Source organism: Lissotriton vulgaris, chromosome 1_1 (genome assembly GCF_964263255.1).
Source record: "Lissotriton vulgaris chromosome 1_1, aLisVul1.2, whole genome shotgun sequence".
NCBI classification, from domain to species: Eukaryota; Metazoa; Chordata; class Amphibia; order Caudata; family Salamandridae; genus Lissotriton; species Lissotriton vulgaris.
In genome coordinates this window covers 807,199,746-807,221,066 of record NC_141685.1, presented here as the reverse complement: position 1 = coordinate 807,221,066, position 21,321 = coordinate 807,199,746, and the positions used below count along the sequence as shown (strand labels likewise).

The following is a 21,321-nucleotide window of genomic DNA, read 5'->3' as shown; positions in this document are numbered from 1 at the left end:
TGCGCCTCTTGAGTGTCCCCAGGAGTGCAGGTTGCTTCTGGCATTGGCATGGGGTCTACACTCAGTTACATGAAGATTGTTATTTAATATTATATGACCAGATTGATTTTCTGCATTGTAGTGGCAGAGCACAAATACCCCTTTTCATTTTTTGTCCGGATCTTCTCCATTCCACATCATATCTATTTCCCTCTCCTGCTCTTGACCTTCCTCTCCTGCCTGTCCTGCAATGGCTTGCACAGTTGTGTATGGAATTAGGGGTGGATGTAATATATTTAATATCCCCTCAAATGACACTTATTATTCGGAATGCTGGTGTCTTTGCTGCTATCGTGAGGGATTTGTCTCAGCGAGGGCATACCTTGCATAGAAAAATCACACGAGACACCATCAGGTCTCTGGTTACAGCAGAAAAAAATCTTGAGGCCATGGCACCTAGTTGATGTGACACATTTTCTGCCCCGTACAGTCTTCTGCAGACACAAATATGGGCTTGGTAAAAAAGACTGCACAAAATTGAAATTACACATGATTGTTTGTGTACAGAAAATTCCACCTCACCCCAAATTGAAGGAAGTTGATTTGAAAAGTGCGCCACATACTTTCTGTTGTAGCACTTTTTTTAAAAGGTTAATGCTGTTTTTGGGTCTTCTATATTTCTAAAAGAGATTTGAGATGTTTAACAGGATACAAATTGCCCAGAATTCTTACTTGCTGGACTTAACCAGAAGAAGGAAGCCCGATCCTAATAAAGTGCACCTAACCTTGTTCCGTCGCTGTTTTTTATCTGCAGGCTCATCTTTCATATTTTTTACTGTTTTGTAATTGCCAAAGTCCTTAAAGGTTTGTGATGATATGTCTCTTCAGCAAAAAGGATCCTATTTTACGTTCTCTTCTTAATGTCCTGTATATCCCTGGGTGTAGCTCTGACTGTATTGTTCCCTCCCTTGAGGAAGTATTCCAAGGAGCAGGATGTGGTTATTGCTCCAAGGTATCAAGTGTAGGACATCAGGATAAAAACCGCAGAGGGCGTAATTCGGGCTTTTTGCAGTAGACCGCTAGCATCTTTGAAAACCACTGATTTGAATGTATCTCGTGAAAATAAAAGGTGGAGGTTGCATTGGTGGTTGAAACTATTTTTTGTAAAGGAGTAACTTTCCCTTTAAATGTAGCTTGGTGCCCTCTGAAGTGTAGTTACTCATTTTTCATGTGTGGCCATTGTACTTAGGAGAAATTCTCCTGCCGTCATGTGATTACACCGGTAGCAGGGTTTAAAGTCTAGCAAGGATCTGGGAAGGAAGAGTCAGCTGTGGATCGCAGGACATTTTACTGTTACTTGGGTGCTCAGGACTTTGAGTGGGAGGTTGTAGCTCTGTACCATTCACCTTGAGGTAAAAGCTCTAGGCTCTCAGGGCTCTCCTGTGGATGCAGTGTATCCTGTCTGTATATTTGGGGCTGGTAATTTAAGATGCCCTACTTTTCTTGTGGAAGCTGTGTCTTCACTTGTTTTCTAACGAATTCTAAAAAGAATGACCGATGTTTACTATGTATTTTTCAGATCATGTCTAATGGGGATGAACAGTTAGAAAAAGCAATGGAGGAGATCCTGAACGATAACGAGAAGGGTCTGAACTCAAGCGAGACGTCCGATGTGTCCCTGGGAGATCTTCCCTTAACTCATGCCAGGAATCACCCTCTGCATCTGGTGCTGGACCCATCTGGTGCAGGTATAGTTTACGATAAATATGTGAGATTACCTGTTCTAATTAAATTACAAGAGGTTGGTGGTGGTCCTTCCCTATAGTGTGAATAAGCTGATTCCTGGCCAGGTTTGCATTTCTGCTTGATGGGTTATTGCTAGCTAATCACTTTCATACTATAAAAACTGGCCTGCAACATAATAACTAAATTCAGGTTTTTTTGTGTAGCTAGTAAATAATGACACAATTTTACAGTGTGGAAAAGTAGGTCAGATGTACCATAAAAATACGTTCATGGTGCAACAAGTTTTTTAACCCTTTGGCATCTAACTAGATAGCATTGACAAAGAGTTTGGTGCATAATGATTCACTTTGTGTTACCCCTAGCTGTTATAAAAATGAAAATCTCACAATGAAGAAAACGTTTGGGCTGTAACAATGTAGGAAGTGGGGGAAAAACCATTTGCTAAACAGAATCCTTACGCAGGGTTAAGCTGTCCTCTTAAAGAAGAGGAAATGAAGTTTGCATTGTTGGGTTTGAACTGGAAAGGCATGCACAAGAAAATCTTGCATGGAAGATACTTTAGATCAGGGGTCTCCAACCTTTTCTGAAGTAAGAACTACTTTTGTTCAATTAAAATCATCAGGAGATACTAATATTATTAGTGGCATAATAGCAACCATATCAGACAACATTACACGAAATACAAGATTACCAGCAGTGATCACCTTGGTGCTGGTTTGCCATTGGTAATGCAAAAAAGGCTGCCATTTTGAATGCCTCTATATGAAGAATACATAACAACCACAGCTTCAAAACCCTTGACACCAAGGTAATACTGGTAATAAGTCTTCCCACAGGCTGCATGATTTATTATTCAAATACCAGCTTTAAATATTTTGGACATTCAACCAAACATCAGCTAACGAGTTATGAAAACGCACACATTTTGGTCCAATATACAAGCTTTCCAATTTTAGTACACATATATTAATTCAACGAAGCAAAAGCTTCTAATTTAATGGGCTAGCCTGAACAGAGGAGAGCTACTTAAAAGTAGCTGGAGAGCTGAGAGCTGCCAGATGCTCTCGAGCTACTAATTGAAGAAGCTTGCATTAGATTAGAATATTTTCATTGCATCTTTTAGAAAGTGTCTGTGTTTGGACGTCTTTACTTTCTGAACAAAAACATCTACATATCAATTTCAACTTTTTACCATGACAGCAAAGGGAAATGAATAAGCTCACAAGAGAGTTTTGGGAATATCACTGTTCTTTTTTGACAGACTAAGGCATCCAGACAGCAAGCACTGCTTAAATAAAAAGGTCATAAGCTAGTAATTAAATTGTCATCATGTCAGCAGAGTAATTTTTTATTGAGATTTTAAGCATAATAACATTGCATACAAGTGAACATTAACGTACTCCCAGACAGCCGGTAACCGTATACGCCAACATTAACAAATATAATGTGTAATATCGGTCCCAGGTTCTACAATTATTCCACTTCCCACTGATCGTCCAACTTCCATTGAGAGGGTGGCGCTCCCCACCCCATTAGACCACCTCACTGCAATAGAGAATATGCTGGGCCCACCGCATCCTCTGGTTCCGAGCTCTGCAGGGTGGGTCACCACTGGCCACTTGGATTACGGATACTGAAGCGTCAGCATCCCAGTTCTGCCCCAGCAGCCTAGTCTTCAGGTCTAGAGCGGTTTGGAACAAGTTCGGAGTTGCCCTTGGCAGTAGGCTGTATATCATAGCCGTTTTTTAAACTGGGGGAGGGTCTTTGCCCCCGGCACATAGCCACTCTGTGTTTAGCCAGCAGGCGCAAGATTGCAGCAAGTTTCCGTGCTCCAGCTAGGACACTCTTAACACAACCCAGGATAGCCACCAAGGTGCCTTGGGGACAGGGGAGCCAGTCACCTCGACCACAGCCCAGAATACCGATGTCCAAAAGTCCACTATAATAGGACACTGCCACTTCAGATGTCAGGGATTCTGTTTGTAGTCCCTGGAGGCAACAGAATCCTGATGGTCCTTTGATGCTTTGGGCTCCCAGAGGGACACTGAAGCCCTTGGTGAGCCTGCAAGTACTGGTGTATGGGCAGTGGCCTGCCCCGAGAAGGATTCTGAGAGCTATGTGCAAGGGCGGGGTTTGAGGCAGAGTCCAAGATGGCGCTAAGTAGAGTACTACAGCGCTAAGTTGTGCAGTAGAGACCATACCAGTGGAGCCTGTCCTTGTGGAGTGGAGATGATTGGCCTGATTCCAGGATGGGCCTAGAGGGGCGAGCACGGTCAGTAGTTGGTGAAGTGTGGCAGCCTGCGACCCTCAATAAAGGTGAGGAGACATGACCCCTCCCTAAGTGGAAGTGTAGCCCACAAAGTGACAAGACTGAATGAGAGGCAAAACGCTTGAAGCCTGGGTCCAGAAGAAAGGCCCTTCAGCTCAGATAAAGGTGGAGGGGCGCTTTGTGCCTCTTCGTGGGTTCACACGAACAGGAGAGAACTGGTTTGCGCTGGTGTGGTGCCGTAAGCTGACCTACCGTGGGGCTGCCAACTAGGTCGGGAAGGACGGCCCTATTGTTTGCCTGAGTTTAATGCCACCCTTGTGTGAACTAGAAGAGTTACTGGAAATCATGGGCTGGGCTGATTCTGCTGCGCTAGAAAGAGACTTGAGGATGGGCGTGCTAGACCAAAGGAGATCAGACTCTACTGACCCAGCGGCTGAATTCAAGGGATTATTGTTGCACCAGGAGAACATGCTACAAGGAAGGGCCCAAGTGTCGCCCGGATGAGCTAGGGTCATACAAACACAACTGCTTCTAACATGTGGAGGTTAGATCCCTGTTTCATTGCCAGGTAAGAGAACGCAACATCTGTCTTTCCCCTCCTGGGGGTGACGAAGTCCCCTGATGGCCTGGCATTTGGTGGGTGCAGTGTAGGTGCCGCCAAAATCCAAGCCGTGGGCGATGGTGTACATTAAACGGAACAAACCTCTGCACAGCAATGTAGTAACGTGGCTTCTGGTAAGTGGAAATCCCACACAGAGGCTGAGATGGATCTGGAGGCTCTCACGGACAAGAAAATGACAGCAAATCATGACACTGAGGAGGCATTGTAACACAAAATGGAGGTAGTGGCACTTGATGTTGGATTGCTGCATACCGATCATAAGAAATTGCTAAAGGGGTGGCTGCTGTCTGGTCTTGAGGACTTTTTTGTTGACTCTCCTGGAGTAGCCGAATGCATGGGAGGTTTTGAGTATCCTCCCAGGCTGTGAAGTAGGTAATAGGAAGGGTGAATGGATCTAGGGCCAGATGTATCAGTATTAGGAATAGCGATTACCTAATTGCGATTTTCTGTGAATTGTAATTAATAAATATCTATTCCTAATACATGAAACTCATACAGTTTCATTTAGCGATTCCTAGTGAGTCACAAATCAACCTACTTCATGCATATTAATGAGGTAGGTCACAATTTGCGACCCATTAGAAATCAGCACCATCACAGGGATGGTGGCCTGCTGAGGTCAGCAGACCACCATGTCAGTGATTGCTTTTAAATAATTTTTTTTTTTTTAATGCAACCCATTTTCCTTCAAGGAAAATGGGATGTGGACCACTTCCTTCTCTTAAACTTTTTTTTATATTCATAAATGGAAAGGGTCTCCAGTGGACCCTTTTCAATTTGCGAATGCATTACCATTACACTTTAGTACTTGGTAAATTATTAATGTTTTGCCACCAGAGTTCGGTCGCAAAACATTAATACATACCATTCCGATTCGGTATTTGGAAGGGACTCCCCTTCCAAATCCCGAATCAGTATTTGGTCGCAAACTAAAATTGTGATTCAGTAACATGCTACAGAATAGCAGTTTGGGTTTGATACATACGAAAATGCTTTTTTGCAGTCACAACTCGGCTCATTTGCATGAATGAGCTTGTTTGCTACCGGGAAAAAACTTGATACATGTGGCCCTTAGTCTTGTTATTTTACTGACTGACACATATCCACCATTATGACCTTCCGGGGAGCACGCTCATGAAAAACGTTTTGAGGGCCCTTATACACTCATCTTGAGGGAAACATGGTCCCCTATACAAGGAGCTACTGGACTTTACGTAGGTGTGTCAGTGCACCTTGCTCTGGATACAGTGCTCAGAACCCCCAAAAATAATTAATCACTGATACTCTCTAGTTGCCTCATCATAGAGCATGGTGATTTTCTTTGTCCTGGCTCAACGGATGAGGACTGAAGTCCCTGTAGGGTGATCCCTTGCATTAGAGGCCATCTGGAGATACCATAACAATTTGAACAGTCAAGAAAATCAAAATAGTTCTTGAATGGGACAGCTGGTGCAAAGAGTTGTGGTCCTTCTTTTCGCACACTGTTTGTTAAACCCCGTAATAAATTATGGAAAGTGCTGAGTAATGGGTAATTCACCATTCGACTCAGTCCCTCTTACCTCTCAATAGTTTTATGGTCCCATCATTTGGATGTTCACTGTTGTGGTTCAGAGATGGCCACAATGATGATGGTGGATGATGCCATAAGCCTGCTAGATCTCTCTGTTGCTCCGGGGACTGTCCATCACTTGCCGCTGCTTCCCAACTCAGCCCTGCAGAGATTGTCTTCCTTCCTCTTCAGTCAAACCCATTTCATCCTGATAGGTTCCCATGGCTCCCTACATGATCAGCAAAGTCCCTAAGGGGGTCGATGATGGCTCCTATATTGTTCAGCATCTACATGGGGGGTTGTGGGGCTATGCTTCCTGGGTTTCCATCAACCATTATGAAATCAACACTCAATTGCCTCTAACGCTGTAGACGTTAGCTGTATCTAGTGCCAGAGTGACTGCTTCCATAAAGTCAAAAGCTATGGTTTGCCATTCCCTTAATGTTTTATATTCCTCCTGATCGCAATCAACGCTTTCTGTTCAACCTTTGCTGTTCATTTTGCGTCTTATTTCTCAAACATTTGCCATATCTGTTTGTCCTCGTCATTTTCAACTTTTTGCTTTGCAGAAGGATGACCTTTTTACTGCCTGATTACTTGTGCACCAATATCAATCTTTAGTTTTTTCTAGGTTTGATCACTGCAGTGTTTTAGTGGGTTGTCTACTTCTACATTGCACACTTATAAGGCAGTGCTTCATTCTGTGGCCTCTTTGTTGTATGGTAGGCATTTTTTTGAAGTTTAGAAAGCTTTATTGAATCAAATATACCATGTAAAAACATCATTACAATATCACAAGCGGTAAAAAAGAAAAAAAGGTCCATAAGGATATAAAATTTAAAGGTGAAATAAAAAAAAAATCCCAAAAAGGGAGTAATAAGAAATTATACTAAGAGAAAATGCTTTTTGTTTTTTAAATTTTTTTGTGAAAGGTGAGAAAAGGAGAGAGGGGGAGAGAAAGAAGCAAACAATTCATAAACTATAAATACAGATTAAGGTACATGTCTGGAAAGGAAATCAGTTAAAGGTAATCATAACAAATCCTTTTTGATCAAAAGGGGGGTAGTAGTAGCATAGGCACGATCAAGTCTATGATGATGACATATCAAAATCCACCATGCATTGTAAGAAATTTTTGAAGTATCCTTCCAGTTCGTAGTAAAAACCTGCAAAGAAATAGCTATAAATAAATTTACAAACATTGTATGAAACATTACAAATGGGGGAGGAACCACCTAGGAAAATATGAACAATATCAAAAGTGTGGTTTGAGCCAATAATATCGTTTGACTTGGACCATATTCGGTACCAGAGGGATTTGACCAATGGACAATGAAAAAACATGTGAAAAAGATCACTATCAGCGTGAGAGCAGGACCAACAGCGACTGGATTCTGAAGATTTGAATTTAAATAAATAGGAAGGGGTAAGGAAAACACGATTATAAAAGAAATATAAAGTCTGTGTGGTACTAGCTGAGCGAGATACAGTGTGAATTTGAGACCAAATGGAATCCCAGATAGGGAAAGAAAATTCCTGCGACAAGTCTCTTTCCCATGCAAGCTCAGGTTTAGATTTGGGACGATCTGGGGCAGAACGGGAAAAAATCTTGTAAATGACAGCAGCTTTGAGAGGAATTGTGAAATCTCGTGGAGGGGAATCAGATGGATCAATGTCAGGTAGGGAATTGCGTTGAGATATGAAGGAGGTTAGAGCTAGTTTGAGCGCTGGGTATTGGGAAGAGTATGTGTTAGATAAATTATAAGATGAACGAATATAAGAGAAATCCAACAATGAATCATCAGTGAAAAGCTTATCCAAAACTATGATGCCTTTGTCAATCCATTCCTTCCAAAAGAGTGCTTTATTGTTGATCTTTAGAGATTGATTATACCATAACGGGGTGAGAGAATGAAGACGTGCTTGGGAAAAGGAAGAACGAAATATAGATAGGGCGAGCGCCCTTGAATGCTTGAAAATGGGTGTGAGGAATCGTTTGGGGAGCAGAGACAAATGGGCTGCATGCAGAAAAGACAAAGGTGAAAACTGAGTCAGTTCTATTGCACTCCAAGCTGTGACAGGAAGAGGGGATGAATCTGCCAGAAAGGGCCATATTTGTTTTAAGGTAAAGGAGGAGTGAAAACGGGTAAGATTAGGAAAGTTTGCCCCACCCAAATTCTTTGGTTGTTGAAGGCAAGAGAGAGAGAGAGAACCTAGATTTGCGATTATTCCATAAGAACCGAATGAGAATGCGATTTGATGAGAGTAAAAAAGTAAATGGGTAGAGAGATGGGAAGAAGCATAGAAAGATAGAAATAAAAAATAGGGAGAAGCATCATCCTAATAGTTGCTAATCTACCCCACCAAGATAAGAATAACGGAGACCAGCGGTCTATAAGTGATGAAAGCTTAGAAAGAATGTCTTTGTGATTTATTTTAATAGTTTCTTTAATAGTATTAGCATAAAATATGCACAAACATTTAATTGATTTAGGGTTCCATTCGAAACCAGAACCTTGAAACATATGAGGGAGACATAATTTATTGAGGAGTAACACTTCAGATTTGTCGACATTCAACTTATATCCAGAAACTGAGGAGTATTCATGTTTTAAGGAGAAGAGAGCAGGTAGAGATGTATCAGTGTTAGAGATATAAAGTAAGATATCGTCTGCTTAAGCAGTGAATTTAATATTGATGTTCTTATAAACAAAACCAGTGTAGGATGTGGAGCGTCGTATTTTTTCAACAAAGGGTTCTAAAGCCAAAATGAAAAGAAGAAGGGATAGGGGACAGCCTTGCCTAGTACCTCTATGCAAAGGAAAATAGGAAGATTGAACACCATTAACCCAAATGGAGGTGGAGGGAGCAGAATATAGTAAATGAATACATTTATTAATGTGAGGACTAAATCCGTGCCACCGAACATGAAGTCCCAGCTGACTATGTCAAATGCTTTTTCAGCATCAAGGGTGATAGCGGCAAGTGGAGAATTCATTTTAGAAGCAAGGTGAATAATATTGAGGAGAGTTCTGGAATTATCCGTGATGGATCTACCCTTGACAAAACCAGATTGATAAATGTTAAGGAAGTCAGGAATAACAATATTTAATCGGGAAGCTAACATTTTTGCGTATATTTTACAATCTGTATTAATTAATGAAATAGGCCGGTAATTTTTGCAGAGAGATGGATCTTTAGCTTTCTTTGGGAGTAGGCATAACATTGCTTGCGTAAAAGAACCTTTGGATTCTCCCATAGAAAGAAAATTAGTAATCAATGAGAATAGATGAGGTAGTAAAATATTCTTAAAGTGAAAATAGAAACGAACAGTAAAGCCATCAGGGCTGGGCGATTTATCTTTAGGTAAGAGAGTAATGGCAGGAAGAATCTCTTTTCAGAAATGGGTGCATCAAGGGAGGAGAAATCAACAAGGGCGTCCAGAGATTTGGGAATAGATTGGAAAAAGGAGTCAATTTGAGCAAAGGACGGTGTTGATTCAGGTGTATATAAAGAGGAATAGTACTGAACAAAGCAATCTAGGATATTATCATCGGTGGAATGCCGATTCCCGTGAACGTCAGTAATAACAGCTATTTTGGACTTTTGCTTCTTAATTTTAAGATAATTCGCAAAAGATTTACCGGCTTTGTTACGCCCACCGTACATTTTAGAATTGAATTTAAGACGGTTATTACATGCCGCATCCCAAGATTGTTTATTGTACTGTATTTTTGCTTTGATGAGGGAAGAAAGTGTATCTGCAGATTTGGAGGTAAAAAAATATGCTCTAATTCCTTTATTTGTTTGAGGAGGGAGGATTGGGAAAGGGCTTGTTTTTTTTTACAAGAGACAAAGTCGATAATAAAACCTCTAGCCGCTGCTTTGAAAGCATCCCAAATGAAGTGAAATCGAGAGGCCAAATCGAGGTTATCTTGAAAAAATTACTCCATGAAAAGAGTGACTTGCTCATTGAATTGGGAATCTAGAAGAAGGGAATTATTGAAGCGCCAGCGCCGGGAACGGGGGATAGGTGAGCGGAGTTCAATATCGAGGACAACAGGGGCATGGTCTGAAATAAGGATAGAGCCAATTTCAGAGTTAGCCATAAATTGGAAGGTGTGCTGAGTGAGAAAGATATAATCTATGCGGGAGTGTGATGCATGTACGAGAGAAAAAAAGGAAAATTCCAAGGTATCGGGGTGAGACATCCTCCAAGAGTCGATTAGGCTTCTGGAAGATATAGCTTTGTAAAAGGACTTTTGCATCTTGTTGGAAATATATCTAGTTTGAGACTTACGATCCAAAAAAGGATCCATTCGTTGATTACACTCACCACCAACAATTAAATCAGCAGTAGCATGCGAGGAGAGAAGCATAGAAAAATCATTCCAGAAAGTTAAATCTACACCAGTGGGACCATAAACATTTCAGAAGGATAAATTCGTATTGTTAACCACTACATCCAGAAACAACCTTCTACCATTGGTATCTGAAAACTCATTATTTAACTGAATAGAAAACGATTTATGAAACAAAATGATAACACAATTTTTGTTGTTTACTGATGGGGAACAGAAGATTTCGCCCACCCAATGTTTGCGTAGTGAAGGCAAGTCTTTAAGTAAAAGGTGGGTTTCTTGCAACAGAGCAACTTGACATTTCAGTCTTGCTAAATGAGATAGGACCCGCTGTTTCTTAACAGGGTTGCGGAGTCCTTTAACATTCCAGGAAATGACACGAAGACCGTTCATCTCTGGAAATCACAGAAAAATAGATGAGAAAATAGGAAAGAAGGAATTTAGGATAGTTAGGAGCAAGCAAGAGGCAAAAAAACAGGGAGGAAGGAAAAAGGCTATTGGAAAGAAAGTAACAAATGAAACACTGGAACCCATAACCACCATAGAGAAAGAAGTAGGAGTGAGTAATTCGTAGATAGTTTGAGAAGACAGAGGAGAAACAGGTAATGAATAGCAAACGGAAAAGGATATGAAAGGAGCAAAATCAGAGGAAAAATGCCTTAAAGAAAGAGTAGAGCATGATAGGAGGAGGGAAGTCCAGAAAAGAGAAAGAAAAGGAATAGAGGAAAAAGGATTGGAGGTGATGAATAGAATAGAGTAGAAAATAGGGAGACAAAATTCCCCGAAAAGAGAGATCAGAAGAAAGATGACAAAAAGCCAGGTGGCTTTAGTCATGGAGGTTACTTGAACAGAACACATTGGGATGAAAGGGGGAGCAGCGAAGAACAAGACAGCCGCACGAGCTGGAGACGGAAACAAAAATTAGGTTGCATAAACGGTAAATACAACAGGAGAAAAGAAAAGGGAATCTAAAGACTAACAGCAACCAAATAGGACCTGTGAAAGGGACTTACCAAACAGTTAGGAAGGAATGGCGACAAAGAGAGATGAACATTACAGACATCATGGCAGCACGGGGAAAAATATATATGACAGAGACTACAAGGATGGAATCTGTATGACAAAAGGGGAGAACAGAGAACTTTATAACAGCAGACAAAATACAGACCATTTACAGAGTATCAAACATAAAACAGAGAGGCTAGGGTTTGCCAAGGTCCAGGGGATCATCCTTGTAAGTGTGGATAAAGTTCCGAAGATCCACAGGGTCGTCAAAACTATAAGATCTATCCTTATAAGTTACTTTGAAGAATCAGGGATGGATTAAACCATATCTAGCGTTCATCGTTCGAAGCGTAGGTCTCAAGTCCAGGAATTCCTTTCGTCAAGCAGCAGTAGGTTTGGAAACATCTTGAGTAAGGAATATTTTGTGACCAGACCAAATCAACTGTTTGTGTTGCTTAGCTGAATGGAGAATAGTCATGAGGTCTGAGTACAAGAGGAAATAGGCAATGATACCCCTGGGCTTAGACGTAGAAGAAGAATTCCTTGGTCTTAGACGATGTGCTCTTTGAATATTGACATCCATGTGCTTATGAAGACCAGTTATTGGAAGAACATGAGTCTTCAGAAATCGGATAATGTCGGAACCTTCGGAACCTTCCGGAACACCATAAATACGCAGGTTATTACGTCGATTACGGTTTTCCAAATCTTCTGAGGTCTTCTTAAGTTGATTAATCTCCTTGGTGAGGCTAGCAACGCTGGCTGCAGCATCTTGAGCGTCGCTTATCCTTTGCTCAACCACTGACAGACGCATATCCAGACTGGACCACTTGTCTTCCATTCTCTGAAGAGTTGAAGCGGTCTCTGTCATAAATGGGCGAATGAGACGAAGTTCCTCCATGATTTCCTCAAGCGTAACAGGAGGTGGAGATTTTGATGGAGAAGGAGGATCCTTCTTAAGACGCTTGCCAGTTGGTGCAGGGTCCTTGCGTGTACCGGAAGCGGCACCGTGCATCTTAGTGGTGTGTGAGGGCTCCATTATATCTGAAAATACCAGAAAGGCAAGACAATGGCGAAGGAGGAGCCAATTGCCGACAGCACCCAGCAGCAGCGACAAGAAGGAGTGAATTCAGAGCAGCAAACCGTCAAGAACAAATGCTCTGACAGAGGATGTGGGCGAAAAGGCGTTGAAATGAGGAGCACAGAGAAGCCAGTTAAAATGAATAAAGAATGACCATGGAATGAGGTGACCAACAGCAGTGATTAGAATGTAGCAATCAAATAAAACTGCAAAAAGTAGTTAACGTAACAGCACAAGTAGAATCAAAATCCATATGGCAGGTAAAAAAACTGAGGTAAATTGCAAAGAGCACAAAGGAGAAACGTCGGGCGCTTCACCATTGAACATATTGAGTCCAGAGGAGAGGAAAAGGTCCAAAATGAGTAGTAGTGTAGGGAAAGAAAGCCATGGCATATGAGGAAGAGAAGCAGCGAGAGAAAGAAAAAAAACGCTGCGTGGAGAAAAAACAGAAAACAAAATGGCGGCCGCTAATCACAGGAAAACAATTGGCAGATTATGTCGCTGAAAAAGCCATAATTCAAAAGGAAAGCAAACCCATGGGTGGAGGGTCACTTCCGACGGCGATATCAGCTGTTTTAACCGCGAAAGTCTGTTGCGGAATCAGCCCTTTCTACACGAACGCCGCTCGTCGGCACGGAGCTCCTCAAGGTGCGGCCATCTTGGCTTGCCGCGTCGCGCGCCTCCCCTTGGTAGGCATATTTGATCACATCATCCTTATTATTTTGTACCTGCAATGGTTTCCACATGATTTTCGGGAGACTGTTAAGATAGGTTGTGTGCCTTTGAAGGCTGTCTAGCAGTTTTGATATGTTGCAGGTAAGCTTCGGCTGATGGCTCTAGGGTTACCCGGGGCACTGCCCAATAGAATTTGGCCATCTCTTAGCTTAAGAGAGAGCAGAATGTTAAAACAAGCCTTTTAAGGCAACTGCTCCATAACTCTTGAAGTGTCTTCCACTGGAGCTATACCTTGTTAGCAGCCTTGTACTGTTACAAAAGGCTTTCAGTAAACTCCATTTCAGCTTGATTTACCTGTTTAAAGAGGTTTTATATGAATTTTTAATTGCATTTTTGTTCTTTTGTAGGTCTTCCTTTATTTGGTGTAGTGATGATGTGCAGCACTCCTATTGCTTTTACTGGTTAGGACTGGGCTTTTCAAAATAAAAGAAAGTGACATTTCGCCCCAAAGAAGGTGCTGTTTAGCGTGCAACCTATCTGTAAGGCACTGTGAGGTCAGAGGATAGAAACTAATGTGTGATACTTATAGCCTGTCTTTAACATGCTGTGAGATCAGATAGAAGGCCATGTTTAGTGTGTAATTTGCTCGTAAGGTCCTGTCAGGTTGGTAGATATGCTTGGTGTACATGTTTACAGATTACTGTCAGTGTTGACCATGAGTTATTCAGTGTGTTAACTGTCTGGTATGCACTTCTGTAACATGTTTCCCTTGTTGCTGTCATATTTTCAGACATTTCAGCACCCAGGCCCCCCTCTCCTTGCAATGATCCCCCTGAGGAGCACAGTGTCTTATTCAACAAGCTGATGTATCTGGGCTGCATGGGTGTCTCTGCTCCGCGGAATGAATTGGAGGCGCTCCGGGCCATGGCAGCCATGAGGACGCAGAGCTCGGCCCCTCTCGCCATCACTCTCTATGTGCCAAATGTTCCAGAAGGTTCAGTCAGGTGAGCTGCGAGGGGTACATATGATAATGGCCACAGGGACTAGGGTATTTGATAAGCCCACCCTCGGCAGTTTCAAAGTACCTGGTTAAAGGTTTTCTCTTTGGGGAGGTTATGGCCTGGTACTTCTGTTACTCATATGACAGATACCAGGTGTACCAAATCACTTCACCAAGTCCAGTGATCCTCTTTTCTCACTTCAGTGGAGCAACACCTAACTTAAACTTCCCAGAAATTCCATTTTAGGGCATTAAACACCAATTTGTATGTGTTAACATGCATGTCTACAGCACATGGATATATTACCTACAAACATGTTAACTTTTATATGTAGCATTTATCCAAAGAAAGCAGGTCAGTATTAAAACTCCAGATCATTTAATTAGATTAATTAGCAATTTTGCCTCCATTACATGTCCGAAGGCCAGATGTACGTCCTGCTTTTGCATGTGCAAATGGGTTTGCGAACCCATTTGCGCATGCAAAAACATATTTGGCCATGTGCATAGCCTATTTAGCGAGTTGCAATTTTTTTGCGACTCGCTAAATAGGTTTTGGGTTTTATTATATCTATTAAGTCTCAGATGTCCTGTGGTGGAGTATTTAAATTAATCTTTTTCCAGACCAGCACTTCGAGTATTTTTCTTCTCTGTTAAAGGTGGTCATTGATGGTATTTCTTATCTTGTGATTATCCTCCCACCCTCTGTGGTCCTCCTTCATCTATTCCTCTGCTCTCCCCTATGTGCAGGATCATCGACCAGGTCACTGGTGCGGAGGTAGCCTCGTTTCCCATCTACAAGGTGTTGTTTTGTGTCCGCGGGTGTGATGGGACTCCAGAGGGCAACTGCTTCGCCTTCACCGAGAGCTACCGGGGATCTGAAGATTTCCAGATCCACGTCTTCAGCTGTGAGATTAAGGAAGCCGTAAGTTGGATATTTCCCAAATAATCCTTCCAGGAATGGCAGCTTAAGGAACTTGTGTACCTGTATGGGCCACATGGGAACTTGTCAGGGCTCTTCATGCACAAAATATCAGAGTTAATACTTATCCCATTGATAAGGCTGGGAGCATTGTAGTGCTGACTCTCTTATAATATGGTTCTAATATGGTCCACCAATAGCTATTATCCTTAAGCAAAGGTGAAAAAACTGTTGTAGGTGCGATTATTGTATTGCGTGCACTGTATGTATTGTTTAAATCTTCTCCAATCCGTCACACATTTCTATTCAGACATGGACAAAAGAAAGGGAACATATTGAGAATGGCTATAAACCTATCAGTTCATACTAAGAAGTCAATCTTCTCAGGTTTCTTTGGCTTCTACCTGCCTTTAGAGTTGACAAAAATGAGTGTTTCTGGATTCTGAGGACATCTATAGCATTGCAGATGCCATCCTTGCTCTCTGGCGATGTGTCCTGAGCTCCTTACACTCTGCCTCAAAACACCTCTCACTTACAGTCCATGCACTTCGCGTTCCGCACTGTAGGTTACTGTGGCCCACGTTTTTAAGTGCGTTTATGTGCCTCAAAATTGTCTCATAAGCACCTTCCCACACTCTGCTGTTGAGACTCTGCTCCACACACTAAACCATCATAGTAAGCTTCTGACACTTTTTATTTGCCAGAAGTTCTGAACACTGTTTGTTCATGTGATACACACTCCTTACTCTCTCCATTTGTCCTAAACTCTATAATCTCTCTTCTTGCCACATACTTACTAAGATTTTTTAATCTTTGGTCTTTATGCGGGAAGCAGCGTTTACATTGCATGCACCACAACGCATCCGATTACAATGCAGTTGTTACAACGACTGCGTTGTTAAAATGCAAACCATTAAATCGCAAGTCGTTTCTACGACTTGCTGTAGGGAGCGCGCTAAACTAAGGAATAGAATAATTTACTATTCCTACACCTTCCCTACTGTTGCACACACTGGAGTTAGAATAGTAAATTATACAATTCCTTAGTCCAGCGTGCCCCCTACAGCAAGTCATAGATACGGCTTGCGATGTAATGGTTTCCGTTGAAACAACGCAGTCGTTACAACGACCCCGTTGTAATCGCATGCATTGTAGCGCATGCAATATAACATTGCATATTCTCTTCACGCATGTCACACAGTCTACCCATTTGCCAACATCTCCTTGTATTGACTGATCATGTGCTCCAATCTTCCTCATGTTATCTAGGTGATCCAGTCTCTCACACTCTGTTCATGTGCAGAAAGTCTTCACTCCCTGTCTCAAAGCTCTCCACGCTCTATGTCCCTTTGCACTTTTACTGTGTCTGTCTCTGCTCAGCTCTTTGCCCTATCTTTCCTTGGGCCTAAGCTCTTCACAAAGTTTGTCACTGTTTGTGACTCTCCATAATTTTTGATCCTGTCAGCGAACTCTCAACCATGTTTGTCCCTGTCCACATGCTTTCCACAATGTATGTCACTGTCTGCAAGCTGTTCAGAGTTTGTACATGTGCCAATCCAATGCGATATGTGTAAGGAAAAAGAGATGTGTAATTTAGGAAGAATATATTGATATTTATTTATTTGTGATCACAAAAATGAAGAAACGCCCTTCCCTGGACAGGGGTCCTCCAGTAGTTACCAAAAAGTGGAGCTTCCTGAGTGGTGGACTGGCCCAAATAGATACACTGCAAAGTGGGCATACCTAGGAGAGAATGTTTCAATTGGAAAATAGAAAAACACATTATAGAAACTGCTGTTCTAAGGGAGGGTATTTTGCTGTAGGTGATGGCCTTCGAAACGTTTTTCTATTGCTTTCTCACAGCTTTCTTTTCGCTTAAGTCAGTTTTGCCCATTGACTCTTTTGGCCAAACCGTGTTGTTTCTCATGATCTTCACAGTATCTGTGGGCCCAATCTTCTCACACAGCCCTGGTGCCTAAGCTCCTCTCACAGTTTGCTCCTCTGTGCCTCCAGCTGCTCAAACCATCAGCCCATGAGGGACCATCATATGTGTTCACTATAAGAACACTGTTTATTGTTTCATATACAAATGTCTAAATAATAAAGATTTTCTGAACTGAAGCTCAAGGCATGTGCACTGCATTTAAATTCACCTTCTTGTATTACTGAGTTTGTTGTATAAAACTGTAATAGAATTACAATATTCGGTACATAGAACAATATAAAATGATCAACGATATCTTCATAGATTTATAGGTCAGCGTAAGATACCATATTGTCTGTCTTCATGCCCTGATATGGCAATGGCACCAACGTTATGTGAATAGTCAACTTCATTGGAGCAAATCCTTGTAGGAGACCTTGAGAGTTTCACAGTTGTAATGTTAGGAGATCATGTGGACTCAAAAGAAATCAGGGTTTATTAGTAAAAGGCTATTTGAACATCACTTGGAGCATCGACACGCTCAGCTTTTCCCTCTTCATTCTCAAAAATGTGGTTACAAGAAGGGTTTTTTGTCAATGATTAATTGGAACATAAACCTAATCAATCCCACTTAATTTAAGTGAGATAACAAAGTCGGTCAGCAGAGTACCTGTTCGTATTTTAAAAAGTAAATATATTAATGGTTAAAATGTATGTAACATAAATCATAAAATAACTTTAATGCAGGTTAATTAAAACCATATTAGTCAGTCAGTCATTCAAAGATCTTTATTCGACTAATTTAGCCACAAAAGAGCAATAAAAAACATTTGAATTGCATAAATATATATAATAAAATTCATCTTTGACAAAATCAAAACACAGGAATATTTTTTTTAACAATTTTACGAAGCTGGACTGCAGAAAGATATACCTGCAAATCATTAGGCAAGTAAATTCATTGTTTAAAAGAAGTAGGTGACGTAGCGCAGATTGGCACTTCCTAATATTTAAGATTCTTAGTAATGGTTTTAAAAAAGTACGTCTCGGGCCAGAATATAATTTACAAAAAAACATGAAATGCTTTGTGCAGAAAATGAATCACATTGGCACATTTCTAATTTAGTATCGCAGTTTGCATCACATGGGTACGATAGCAGTAGATGAGCAATGCCCATCCTGAATCTGATCAAGTGAAACATTTTAGCCTGATTGGAATAGAAAGAAAGGTACTGTTACATTTTTGGGGAGCTGACTAATATTGAGTGCTCTACAACCCTTTTTTTGCCATCTCTTTACCATCTCTTACATGCTTCAAATAAAGAAGAAAATCCCTTTTCAAATTATTTTTTGGGATTGCAGAAAGTTACCCGGAGTGCTGAAACAGTCCTCCAGACCCAGCTTCCCTAATTGTTTGTGAATATAAGATAACAAGGGGGTCTTTTTTACAAAATCTAATTTCAAGCAATCTAAATTGAAATCACAATTCAGGACTGGTTCCTCCTTGGTCCATATGTTATGCCAGAGCTTCAGGGGAGCTAATTGCGTATAAAAAGTCAGCGGTCTTACACCTAATTCGTTGTGGCACATAGTGACAGGAGTGCTTTTAGGTAATGTCGATATGCGTTTTAACATCACATTTTCTGCTCTCTGAAGCCCCGGGGTATTAGTAAAGCCCCAGACTCCAGCTCCATACAAAGCGACGGCACATGTCCATGCTTTATAGATGTCTATTATGGCTTAATTGGGTGAGAGCCTATTTTTTTGTAAATCTGATGCTGGCCTCTGCGTTTTTGTTAAAGCTTCCACTCCTTGCCTCCACTTGGTGGGTCCATTAATTTTTTTCATTAAAAAGTATACCTAAATAAGAAAAAGTTGGTACCCGAGACAATATTTCATTATTTATATAAAAAGTTTTTGTTTTTGTTGGGGATTTACCTATTACCATTGCAAGTAATTTTGCAATATTTGTTTTTAGGCCAAGGTCGCTCATAAAATCATTAAAACCAGTTAACACCATAGCTGCTATCGATATTCCTCTCCTGTGCTGGGCCATAATGGAAATGGGTGTGGTCATGACGAGCTCAGCTCGTCATGAGCACCGAAGGGGTTAAAAGCCTTTGTAATCCCACCCCAGTCCTCGACATTAAAATACAATCATCAGCGTATATTAGGGACGGTAGAGACCTATTACCTACTGTTGGTGCATCTATTTTACCAGTTCTGATGTTACTTTGTAAATCATTTATATATAAGCAGAATAAAAATGTACACATCTCAGGCGGACCCCACAATCCATCTTTATTGGAGGGGCTAACTCGCCAGCTGCTCCATAACGTACTCTCCCTGTAACTCAGTGGTTCATTGCTGCTAGGTAATGGACGATAGATGAATCAATGCTCATGAGCAGCATTTCCTCCCAGAGTCTCCCCCACTGCACCCAGTTAAAGGCAGAGGTCAGGTCCATAAACCCAAGGTAGATGGTCCCTGGCTTTGCCATGGTGTATTTGCTGATGACCAGGTGCAGATGGAGGCACTGTTCAATGGTGCCCAGACCCTTTCTAAATCCATACTGAATATTAGAAAATTTCCCATTTTCTGCCATCCAGACCTCCAATCTCTCCAATATTATTTGACCCATTATTTTGCAAGAACAATCAATTAGGGAGATTGGTCGATAGGATTTAGGGTCTGACCTGTCTCCCTTTTTATATATGGGCATTATTATTACCGATCTCCAGGAATCTGGTGGACCCAAGGCCGCATAGAAGCCTAATATATTTGTTAACACTGGTAGCCACAAGGTTATATCTGCTAAAAATAAATGCGCAGGTACCCCATCGGGCCCGGGAGCCTTATTCTTTGCAGTCTGGCAAAGCGCCCTATCTACCTTGCCTATGGTCGGAGGTTTCAAGGGAGATACCTCATATTGAGTATCAAAGCCACTAGATGATTCAATACTGTTACCATAAAGGTCAGTGAAATGTGTCACCCACGTTTCCGGCAAAATAGTTACATCAATAATAATATTTTGTGTGTCACGGAAATATTCCTCATTTACTGTCTGCCAGAAGAGTCTGGAGTCTTTGCTCTGTGACGCCTTATGTAGTTTACCCCAGGCATCTTTCCTGATCTCCATCTTACGGTGTTCCAGAGCACACCTATAATCTATGCGAGCCTGCCTAACTGCCTCCCTGTCACGTGGTGTGATGTTTAACATTTTAATTAATTTATTATGCATGCGGGAACATTCTCTATTGAACCACCTTTTGTTTTTTTGTTTCCCATCACGCTGACGCTTGGTTAAAAGTTCCCTAATTGTCTCATTTATTGCCTTGTACGATTTAATCATGGCTGAGATATTTAATTTTACTTCCTGACACTCCAGAACTTGCTCATGGTTGCGCTTTATTATCTCCTCTAGGACGAGGTCATTGGTTAATAGTGTACCATTTCCTTATTAACCCCTTATTTTTAGTATAGGACAGAGGTGATACTCTTTCTGACATAGTTGGCTCATTGGTAGGGACCGTCAGATTCAATATTAATGGATAGTGATCACTAAATATAATTTAGGTATCTTAATAGTAACTATTTGTGAATTAAAGTGATCAGACAAAATAATAAAATCAATCAGAGTGCCTTGGCCTTTACCAACGTATGTTACCAGATCATTTTTAGTCAAATCTATGAAATCTAATGGTAAAAATAGGGACAATTTCACCAACATAGGAAAATCTTTCCGCATGGACTGTGTTTGAAGTGATAGCCCCCCCATTTCCCTGGGCAAACGGTGACAGGCCCCAAATTTGGACAGAGAACATAATTTACAATTAAAATCACCCCCATAGTACTACAAAATCAGTTTTTATTTCCTCTATATGCTTTGTTAATGCAGTTTCCAGTTCCTGTGCAATAGTAATGTCTGTATTTTTAAAATTATTATGATAAAAATTAACGACCACAAACATCAGGTGTTTTTTAAACAGAATGTTAACAATCTGAAAATGTGGAGGCTCCAACTTTGTTTCCCTTATACTGCCATTTAGTGTAATTGAGATTAAAGTTAATAGTTGTCCTTTATTATGTCCACCTATGGGAGCTCTGGCTGGTGTGTGTATGGAATAAAAAACATTTATATGGGCTACATCATAACACCAGGTTTCCTTTAAGCAGACTATATTATAT

At 41.1% G+C, this 21,321-nt stretch overlaps 1 protein-coding gene across 1 annotated transcript in view; it reads left to right on the top strand.

The window, feature by feature from the left end:
• Positions 1-21,321, top strand: part of LOC147747918 (rab GTPase-activating protein 1-like) — a 1,062,456-nt gene that overhangs the window by 359,314 nt on the left and 681,821 nt on the right. Inside the window, exons 5-7 of the mRNA XM_086926396.1 lie at positions 1,559-1,727; positions 14,078-14,291; positions 15,038-15,212. Of these exons, the coding sequence (XP_086782522.1) occupies positions 1,559-1,727; positions 14,078-14,291; positions 15,038-15,212 (558 nt within the window). The remainder of the gene's footprint in view (positions 1-1,558; positions 1,728-14,077; positions 14,292-15,037; positions 15,213-21,321) is intronic.